Source organism: Olea europaea, chromosome 16 (genome assembly GCF_002742605.1).
Source record: "Olea europaea var. sylvestris chromosome 16, O_europaea_v1, whole genome shotgun sequence".
NCBI classification, from domain to species: domain Eukaryota; kingdom Viridiplantae; phylum Streptophyta; class Magnoliopsida; order Lamiales; family Oleaceae; genus Olea; species Olea europaea.
The window spans coordinates 6,327,246-6,339,120 of record NC_036252.1 but is presented as its reverse complement, the minus strand read 5'-3'; the positions used below and the strand labels follow the sequence as shown (position 1 = coordinate 6,339,120).

The window sequence follows — 11,875 nt, the reverse complement described above, 5'->3', positions numbered from 1 at the left end:
GAAAAATTTTTTTTTTTTTTTTTTTTTTTTCTTCACCAAATCTTCATCCACCCACAAGAAAAGCAACCCTTCCCTGTCTCTCTTCTTAATCAAGCTCTTGGATTCTCCGGTAAAGCCAAAATTATCGAATGGAAACAAACACTGCCTGCTTTTATGTTTTCGATGGACCGTATGGCTAATTTGCTTAACCCAACCCCACGACCCACACCCCCGGCCTCTCTAAGGAGCAAACTCCGGGACGCCAATCAATGCGACCGTTGGGGATGATATGGAAACAGGGGGATATTTTGCTTAATTATGGCCAGTAGTCCTCAATAATTAATGTGATCCATCAGTATGGAATTTTCTTCATTCTAATTTAATACAAGAAATGAATTCAGCTTAGGTGACATGGGAATCTAGCATAGAGCTAAGCATTCAATTTATATTGAGAAAAATTTATTACTATTTAACCACATGTTATTCAAAAATTCTCTTTTTAAAATAATATTTTTTCAAAAAATGACCATCAAACAGTGCTATATATGTAATTTCACTTTACATTTCGTGTTTTATAAATTTCTATTAGATAATTATATTCACACCACAATTTTTATTTCTTACACCATATTTTAATTATACTTAAGGTTCTTAATCTTTACTCATTATAACACTTATATTCCCAATGATTTTTCATGTCATTATTATCCTAAAACTTTCCATTATTTAAATATTTTGTTATATGATAATAATTTTATGTCTAAAAGTGTGTTGAAATGACATAAAATAATTTATTTTTCATCATATTATTAAAAAAAAAAAAAGTGTGGAAAAATATTTTTCGCTGTTTTGAAATATGAAAATAAAATAAGGATGAGACATATTAATTAATGGAAGGTTAAAGATAAAAATTTGACCAAAAAGACCAAAATTTGAAGAGTTTAACTGCACTTAAAATATGATGTATCAAAATAAAAATTATTATGGCAACATATCAAATTATGGCACTGAAAATATTTATAAATATAACACTTTAAGTAGTTGGAAAAAAACACCCTAAATTGATAGAATAATCCACAACATAGCCTATGTTTGGTAGCATTTTTTCAAAAACTCATTTTTAATCGCGGATTCTCTTATAAAATGATATTATACATAATTGAAAATTTTTCTTTATTTTTAATCACATATACTCTAAAAAATCAAAATTCCAAAAATCATTTTCCCCCAGCTCCTCATTAAAATGGAGCTCAAACAAGGGCATAATATAACTTTATTTAGAAGTCGAGATCTGCTGTCTAATTTTTGTTATTCATCATTTAAATTATTGGCACATTATTTTACATTAAATGTCACCTATTTTTAAGGACAAAGAATAGTTAGGGAAAAATTGGACATGTTAATTTAAAATAATATGTTAATAATTAATTGGGTAGATAGCAAGTTGAACTCAAAAATTAAACAGCACATCTCAACTTTTTATCTAGTGTTTTGCATACTTTTTTTTTCTAAATATTGATTTTTCATTAGATGTAAAATTTGAAAATTGAAAACAAATTATGTAAATGATCCAATGAAAATACTCGATTAAATGTTAATATATGGATCTAAAACAAATTAATTAAATGAAAATAAAATAGTGATCGAACTTTTAGAGAACAAAAAAAGTTTCAAAAAATAGTATGTAATTTATATAATTTAACACAAAGAATGTGCTTTGTTATTTTCAATTATGCATATTTTGGTGCACTTAACTATTTTTTATGCAAAATTTTAAATTGTTTAGCAATTTTTTTTTTCTGTACAATAAAATGCAGACTGCAGTACAATATTAAAGCCTATACAGAGGGTGTATTTTATAGGTTTCCCTTGATTTTGTCATGAAGCATTAAGCATATGTTAGTCAGGGCGCATTTGAAATTTTTTCATTGACTAGGTGATGAAAACTATCAAGTTGGAATACGAGACGGATATAGGAAATTTTGATAGATTAATGAAATAGCGGAGATCTAAACCATCAATAATTTTGTAGTTCAAGGTTACAAATTATAAAATAATTATAACTTTTATTGAAGTTAAATATGTTCAAAGGTATTAATTAATTTTATCATTTTTTTTTTAAACTGATGAGTCTCTAACTTTTATGTTCGAATTATATTTTTCTTACTTTTTGAATTGATATCAACCTAAAAATATAAACCGGAATGAGACTAGCGATAAAGAAAAGAGGTCGATTGAAAAAATGAAATTCAGAGCATCTAAAAGGACTTCTAAATTATTATTTTTTAGCACTTCTCATTGTATCAACCTACCATTTATAGTGGGATTAATTACAGCAAGTCTCTGAAGTTTATTAAATAATTTAAAATGATCATTGAAGTATTTTCCTTAAAAAATTTAAGTTGTAAATAAATATAAAAGTGACTGGAAATAAATAAGTAGTATTTATAGATCTTACGCAATGTGTGAAGAAAAAGTAATTCGACCGTTTATAAATATTAGCCAAACATGTATCAGTCCAGCTACAAACCAAAATTTATTAATAATGATTTTTTAGCTAGATGTTTGAAATTGTAACATGAATTGTGCTCCTTTACCACCAGGTCAAATTTGCCAAGCCTTTTACAGTGCCTCTCACAAAACAAGGGCATGGGCATTTCTGAGGTATTATTTTATTGAGGTGGGTCTCACATCATGTGAGGACCTATATAGAGCCTGTGAGGCTCAAGCTTGGCAGACCAGCATCTTTCTCGTGACATTAGACTTTATAAATATAATTAACAACTTAATTAAATGATAAACTTGCTTCTTGACAATGAAAAAATATATACAATAAATCATTTACAAAATAATTACTTCGTACAAAATAATTATATTTTACCATATTACATGTAGGAAATTTAAAAAAAATAAAATAAAAATTGAATGTGATGAAATTCAAAATTTAGTCTGTTAGCACACAAAAAGACGTGTGTGTAAATGCATTGGCTATGATGTGCATTGTAAAAGATAATTACTTCGTACAAAATAAAATATTATGGAAAAAATATGCCAAATGCAATCGGATGAAGTTGAGTTTGGTTTGGATGCAAAGAAAAAAACAAAAGATTTTAGATGCATTTTTGAAAAAGAGGTGAATTGATAAAAAAAATTAATAATAAAAAATAATAATAATAATAAATAGTTGTTTTCAAATAGAAAGTTTCTTAATTTGTATTAGTATGAGCTTTTATAAATACAATCAACAACTTAATTACACGATAATTTTGCTTCTTGACGACGAAAAAAGATATACAATAAATCATTTACAAAGTAATAATATTGGGACCGAGAAAAAAAAATTATTTTAGAGGGGTTGTTAATTGTATTATATTTTACCATATTAAATGTAGAAATTAAAAAAATAGTTACTTCGTACAAAATAAAAAATTGTGGAAAAAATATGCCAAATGTATTATGTAGATTGCAAATACTTAAGATGAAGTTGAGTTTGGTTTGGATGCAAAAAAACGAAGCAAAAACTTTAGATGCATATTTTGAAAAACAGGCGAATTGATAAAAAAAATAAAAAAAATTGTTGTCAAATAGAAAGTTTGTAAATTTGTATTAGTATGAACTTTTATAAATTTAAATTGTTATTATTTTATTTATACGTTGTGCCTTAAAGGATCTCAAAAAAATTATTATTTTATGCATGCAGTGGTGTTATTAATTTAGTACATTGGACCAAAATCGGTCAAATAATTTTATTATTTAAACAAGGTTATTAATTTTTTGAACATTCATTTACGACGGTTTTGAACATTCATCCCTTTGGGCTAGCTTGGGAGTTTTAGCAAACTGATTATGAGCGAATCAGTTTTGAGCGGTTTTAGTGACAGTTTTAAAACCTGTCCAACCTCTATTTGGGAGTTTATTAACCATTGATTCTGAATTTTTTTAATAGAATTAAATTACATATATATCCTTTTAAAAATTTTCATTTTATAGTTTCTTGTATGAAATATTTTATTTATAAGTGATATTTTACTTATAGATAACTTTTTTTTTTGACATATAAGTTAATATTTATAAATAAAGTTAAGTATTTACTTAAAAATTTAAGATAATATTTTTACTTGTAAGTAAATTTTACAATTATCAGATAATTTTATATCGTCTTATTAGTAGTTTCTTTATTTTATAAATAATTTTTTACATAAAAGTGATTTTTTTAATTATATTTTAATTTTTATTAAATATTTTAATTATAAGTATTTTTTTTAATTATGATGTAATCTTTTGCTTATAATTATTTTTTAGTTAATATGTTTTTATTTTCAAATTAGTTTTAAAAAATATATATGTTGGTTAGGAATAATTATTTTATAGAGAGTAAAATTAAAAGAAAATATAAGAAACGGTCAAAACCCATTGATTCGTGGGTTGAGAGAACACGTCAAAATTACATTACACTAATTTTTGGTATTTTTAAATCATCCAAAATCGGTGCCAAAAAAATTAGCAAGCACGATTTTTCCAACTTCTCATAAAAAGTGCCACATGAAAAAATTAGCAGGCTTGAAGTAGTTAAACTAATCATTTTTCTCGGTGCAGTCTTGAGCATGTTTGGTGATGGTTTTGAAAAATCAATTTTTTGATCGTTAGCTTGAAAGTTGGGTCCTACCTATGAGTGAAGAGGTTAAAAAAGACGACCGACTATGTTAAATAATGATCAATGTGAACATGGGTAAATAAAATGGGTAAAAAATGTAATAAATCATTCTATTACAACATTTATAAATAATTTTTTTAATATGTATATTTTGTCTCACTTGAATTATCGACGCAAGAATACTTGTAGCCTCCAGTGTAAACGGACTTAATTCATTAATAAGATTAAGATTCCTTTCACGCGATACATTTTTTATGCTAGGTATAGAAAAAAATGAAAAAAAAATTTATTGGTGCTGTCCAACCTAATGTTTCAAATATCGAATTGTCGTGCTCACTTTTTTTTATAATTGCACAATCAATTTTAATTATAATAGCTGTTTAAATCTATGTTTACTAGTCATGACATGACAATGTACACATATATGAATCTTTTATGTCGTCGAGGACTAATTTTGCAACTATAATTAAGGGTAATCTGCTCATTTATTTTAAAAATTAGGGACCAACTTGTAACTTTTAACTATATGTCGAGGACCAATGATATAATTTTCCCGATTAAAGTATTCTTCTCCCATGATATATGTAGATATAAATTAGGAATGGGGATTGTATTACAAATAAATGTAATTGAAGCTTCTTGAAGATCTTCCCTTGTCAATTAGTACATTATTGACGATCATATATATGTAGTTGGTGGTATTTCCTAAGATTTGGATAGGTCCACATGGATTCTAATTGGTCAAAATTGGGTTTTATATTACTTAGTGTGGTTCACACTCACCAGATTAATTAAAGTATATATGATAGATTAGGTACAATGTTGTAATTATTGTGTATAAATATATCAAAGAAATAATACAAGGCAAGTTAAAATCATGCTGAGAACGGCCTTAAAGCCACATTGATGCGTATTAGACTTAGAAACGAATTCACCGATATACGACTATTAAGTTGATTACCACAACTCACTTCGCATTTTAAGGCGGGATGAATGGATGGACATCTACCTATGATTTTTAGAAAAAGTCAACACATATGGTCGACATTCTAAACCTAAATGATCAAGATTAATCGAGCTCTTATACAAATTTTTCATGGCATTTTAGTCTTCAACATTCAACTGTAGTCATACTTTTGAGTTTCAACGGACAGATTCGGTCCAAAAAGTCAATTGAAATGTCATATATTTACTTTTAATTTAAAATAAAATAAAATAAGAAAATGTTATTCATTCATATTCATATCTTCGGCATCTTTTTCATGTAATGTTATTCGAACGTTACTAACTTGTTTGCTTGGAATTGGATAAGAAATGAATTAAACATCAATAAAACACCGGAATATCTATATTAGGTGAATAAAATGATTCCAATCTAATATGGGTGGTTGATGCGTAGGTGGGTGGGAGGGGGAACAAGTTGATAAAAAAATTATTACAACTTTTGAAGTAAGATGGATAATGTTTGGATTTGATTCGTGTGGGAGTATCAAAGAGTGGCCTAAGTGAGTTTGACACCTCGAAAAAAAACAAATTGGTGGGAATAGGTTTCCATACGTGGCCTAAAAAGAGTGCGATTTGCAATTAGCCCCACCCTATAAATGTATCACCATCGTACTAAAAGCAATTTTGGTGTCAAGTCATGATTGACATATTTTAGGTAACAATGTGTGTGTCTAAACAATTCGAATGTCACATTGGTTGAGGGATTATAGTAACAGAATAGAAAGGGGTGGCTAGAATATTAATATTTATTAAAATAATATACTTTATGATTCATATATAAATATAAAACAAATGGTCTCGAAAGAGATATGACATGATTTGCAACAATTTAGATATCACCTCATTAAAAATGGAGTCCTTTTCTTTCTTTTTTTGTGAGTCGCCTATGCACTTTTATTTACGCGTAACTACAATCAAAATCGTGTGATCGTAAATATCCACGATAACATTTGATTTGTTTACGAAGTTAAAAGTAAAGTGAATATAATCAAAGAAGAAAAATATGAAATAAATTGCTAATTTTTCCATATAGCTTTGTCTAATTCAATGTATCGAACATCATATCAAGAATTTGACGTAGTCACGTGGTTAAGCTTTTACAAACATTCAAACCCACTTCAAAAGAATATGACTTTTTGAGTATATCTCCATTATTGTCCATGAAAAACTGGCCCATTTTCCTTTTCGCATAAAAAATGGTTTATTTGGTATATTGAAATATGTAAACATAATTAAAAGATATAAGTTAAACCCTTATTCGCTATTCATTATATTGTTACCTAATACGGCAAATCAAACTCGTCATACATATTTTGTCAACTACGCCGTCCCATTAACAAAAGTTCATTGGATTCTTATTCATGTGGCCACCATTTTCGTTATAGCAAGGTCTCTTTTTTATATATATCTTTTATACTTTCTTCCCGGATCAAGGAACAAAACGTATACAATTAAGCCAAAAAAAAAGATTATTTAATTATACTCCCAAAGATGTCTTCATGGTTAATAAAAGAAGATTGAAGCATATACCCTATTACTACTTAGATTATCACTATGCATATCTTTCTATAGCATTGTCTCCTAAAGTAAAGACCACTTCAACATCTACTCATAGTATTGGATGTCTCTAGTTATTACAAAAAACATTGTACCTAAAAATGTTATATTTAAACAAACTTTACATATTTAGATGCAATCCCAAAATTTGACCAATTAGGAAACAAGATGTTCAAGTATCCAACTAGACATCATTGACAAGTGTAGACAAACTTCGAGATAGCAGTCAGGTTTAGACAAAGGATTTGTTCCGATGATTGAGTGTAAGAGTTTGTACGTGACCTTTTTAACTTCGTTTTGAAATCTCAATGCTCAATCTTAGACATGCTGTAGAAACTACTAACCTGGAGTATATGATAGGGGTAGAGGAAATTTTTGGTAGAGTAGTGACGTGTAAAAAAAAAAATTATGAGAGAGAGAGAGAGAGAGAACACCAACAATTGTACATATGCATGATATAGCACAAATTAATAATGACGTATCACAATCATGATTAAAGATTCATCGTAAATTCGACAATGCCTATATCTAATAATGTACATTATCCCCTTTTTTCCCCTTTTTGGTGGGTCTACATTGTGATATGATTTACATTTTGATATGATACATTCATTTGCTTGTACGGGTTCATTTACAAGTTCAATGGATTTACAAGATTTTATAAATTAGGAATGAAAGACTAAATCTAGTAACATGGACAAATAAGATTTGTCTGACGGTCAAATACTAGGTTTTAATTCATGTTACTTTTCTCCCTGTGGCACAAGATAAGATAACTCATGGTGGCCAAACCCAACAAAAGTGTAATATAAAAATTAAGAACACATCGGGATTAAAAGATTTTATATAAACAAATCCGAATTAATATATAGTATTCTTGAATAACATTTATCATACACTCATGATTATAAGTTGTGCATATCAGTTTAAAAGTGTATATTTTGTAGTTCGAGTTTGAATATTTGAAGGTCTCAATGATCATGTACCATACATATATGACTAATAAGTCGTGTGAATATGATATGCACGCATAGGCCTCTTAACATGTACGAACACTTGTAGGTTTTATCTTTCAATATTTATTAAATTTTTTCTTGGATAAAAAATAAAGTATATGCATATTAATTATTGTATACAATATAGGTACTATTGTTCATTCTGTTGCCCCTCGATAAAATTTGTAGATTGTTGTTGACTTGAAATGTGAACTATTAGAATGGTGATTATTTCAAATTCTTATTGAATTTGAATGATTAAACGTTATTGTAAAGCGAGAAAAAAAAAATTGAAGGAATGTGCTAGGGCAATGTATGTCATATAGTTGTGCTCGAGGTAGACATCACGTGTAATTTTACAACTCATATTAAAAGAATATGTATTTTCTATTAAGTTCAACATGTAAAGAATGATAAAAATTTTCGAAATCGTTTGTACATACATATATTGTTTTAGTACGAGTACTTGTCAATAACATACATATATTATATTCATGCAAAATAGAAAATTGACAAACTGGTAGTGTTTCAAATTCAAAATTTGACGGGGGCGTTGGTGTGGTGTTAAAAATGTTGATTAAACTATTTTATACTGTTATGACAATCAATCACCGCTCACTGCTTTCAGTCCTTTCACCTCAACACGGTCCGTGCAGGATTTTATTCGTTATGCAATACTCAAAGTGCATAGATCATGAACGAGTAATAAAGTCATAATAGCATCAGTTCCACAAAGATTGGCTTATTTATGCTCAAGTGGTTCAATTCTAATTTCGTTAAATTGTCGGGTAGTACATACAAATTGGTTTGATTTTTTAACAAACTAATTAAATGAAAATATAACAAACAATGAAAGCAAGTAAAACTAAATTTTTGAAAAATTTAATTGAAAACGGGTTGGAATTCATACTTTCGCTTAAATGTCACTCAAATAATTTCGCAAAATGCTACTTAACGTATTGCCACTTTCTAATGATAACCAATTACCTCTCCGAGTGTCAAACTAGCCCAAATTGAGTGTATTAATTTACTATATATTTACATAGATCAATTGCTTCAATTTTTGTGATAATAGCTCAAGAGATTACCTAAGATTGGAAATATATTTTTATTTCGGACAAAAACTTGAGGTACTTGCTACTGGTTCTTTCTATTTTCATCGATTTAGCTCACATTTACAAGTAAACTTGATACACTAACATAAAGCTTTTATTTGAAGTCGAGATAAGTTTAAGCCCTTGTTTGAGCCCCATTTCGGGGGAAGAATGAATTTTTGAATAGTATATTGATAAGAAATATATGGTTAAAAAATAAGAATTTTTTTTGAATTTGTGTGTAATATTATTTTATTGAAAAATATGTGGTTGAATTATGTTAAAACACTATTGAAAAATTAATTTTTTTTAAAAGAATGTGGTGTGCTACATGTACATAATTGTTTACATAATGATATCCATAATTACACGTGGCACTAGATTCAATTTTTAATTCAAATCTCACACTTGCACATTCACAACTGAATGATTGTCACATCACATTATGGACACCATTATGTACAAGTAGGATTTTTCCACTCAAAAAAGGGCTAAGTATTACACTTATCATATTCAATCTGTACAGTTGGCATATGAGGATTGATCCAAACATGAATTTCTATCATGTCACCAGAGATTCAAATTCAAAATTTAAATTGAATGCAGATATCAATTGAACAATATTTCACAGGACCATATCTTGCAATCGATTGGATTAAGACTCCGATCAGGGTAGATTTTGGGTTGGGCTGGTCTAGTCGTACAATTAACAGGCTGGTAATGCCATACCCCAGTTGATGTTTGGCCCGAATTAGTTTTAGGCCTTATGATCACTCTCTTTCTGTTTACCAAAGATGCACTAAGGTGTAAGGAGTGTATATAAAAGGAAAAAATGGTACGTAAAAGCTTTTTAACGTGACATTTTTAAATTTTAGAAAAATCAGAGGTTTTCATTAGAATTAGAAATTATTTATTAAAAAAAAAAAGTAGATTTGTGTAACTAACAATACTTGTACATCATCCTTCAAGAACTCGCCATTTATATCCTGTACTTATTCATAATTGGAGTCGTTTTTCCCTTGTACCAGTAAGAATTTGTTCCACTTGTTGAATATGTTGAATCACTCAAACAATTGTTCGGTGGCTTCAACGGATCCACCACAACCGAAAACAAATAATGAAATGGTTTAGGCGGCGGCATAATTTCGACCACTCCCTCCAACATCTTCACTACATCACTCATAGGTAGCCTGGCCTCGGGTGAATCTTGAACCCACCATGGAGCTACCATAGACATTTTCTCGGCCGTGGCACGATCTTTCTCCTTGATTCCATAAGCTTCCATTAGTGTCATGGGCTCGCCTTTCTCGTACTCATTCCAAACTTTTTTGGGGAACCAATGAAGACTGTCTTTATCACCAACTTTAGCGTTTTTCCTTCTTCCAACTATTTCGAATAGGAAAATACCAAAGCTATAAACGTCACATTTATATGTTATAGGGAAATTCTTTAGCACGAATACTGTTGGAAATTGTGGGTCAATTGGGTCAACTCTGACCAAAATTTTAAGTGGGACCCGATGTTTGATGTATTGAAATTAATGTTCAATTAAATTCTACGTTCCGAGTAGATGAGTGTAGAATATTTAATTGTGAAAAACTACTTCAATATGAATGAGAAATTATGGTTGAAAGTTGGACAATAAATAAGAGGAATAAATGGGAAAGAATTGGAAAAATGTTCCAATCTCACATAGGTTGCAAACACAACCTTGAACCACTTAATAAACTTCAAGTTTGAATATGAGTTTGGGTCCAAGGGGTACCAGTAGTTTTTGAAAGGGGAGAGTCTTAGACAATGTCTAGACTAATCCAAAGGCCACACGCGCGCGCTGTCGCCGCGACCGGTCGGGTAGGGGTGTGGGTGTGGGTCTGTGTTAATATTAATTAAATTTTTTTTAAATTCAATTAATTCCCTCCCTTTGATAGTTTAGTAACCGACCCATCAGTTTGCTAAAAATGTGCGTTAAGTGGGCGTGAGTGGTGGATGGAAACTGCTCAACCGTCAACTCTCTCCTCTATTTGAATAGCCCTCGGGCTTTCAATTTCAAAAACACACACAGAAACATCACGAAATCATTCTGCATACATACTCTTGATCTCTGCAATAGTCTACAGAGAGTACTTTCTGGTTCGTTGTCTTGCAGTCGAAGTGCTACTTTCGCAAGTATCTGATCATTATATCTTGGGAGATGCTTTACCACATACCGTAAGCACCGTGTGACGGGGTAAAAAGATCTTAAGGATAGAGAGCCTAGTTCTCGCCTCGATCATCCTCATTCTGAATTCTGGATTCTTTATGCTTCTATTTTTACTGTTTTGCAATTGTTCATCTAGTTTAGCAAGTCATTTATGGAAAATCTATTCTGTACAACAAAGTTGAAAAGATCAATCAACAATCTTAAGACGCTTTTATGAATTATTTTCCAAAATTATACTTGCTTATTTCTAACCTTTGTAGACTCTTATGCGAAATTACTATTCTGTAGAATTTTAATTTGTAAATTCTGACCGGTTGATCTTTTATTTTGAAAACAGAAATGGCTAACACTGTTGGGATCAATGCAATTCCCCCTGCTGTGGCTACTATAA

The 11,875-nt window shown here is 29.5% G+C and overlaps 1 protein-coding gene across 1 annotated transcript; it reads right to left on the bottom strand.

Moving 5' to 3' along the window:
* Window positions 1-10,263: 10,263 nt before the first annotated feature.
* Window positions 10,264-11,563, bottom strand: LOC111412551 (G-type lectin S-receptor-like serine/threonine-protein kinase SD2-2). The gene is made up of 3 exons (XM_023043486.1): window positions 11,492-11,563; window positions 11,377-11,438; window positions 10,264-10,696 (listed from the first exon to the last, which is right to left on the bottom strand). The coding sequence occupies exons 1-3, from the start codon at window positions 11,561-11,563 to the stop codon at window positions 10,264-10,266; spliced, it is 567 nt and encodes a 188-aa protein (XP_022899254.1).
* Between the last annotated feature and the right edge of the window lie 312 nt (window positions 11,564-11,875).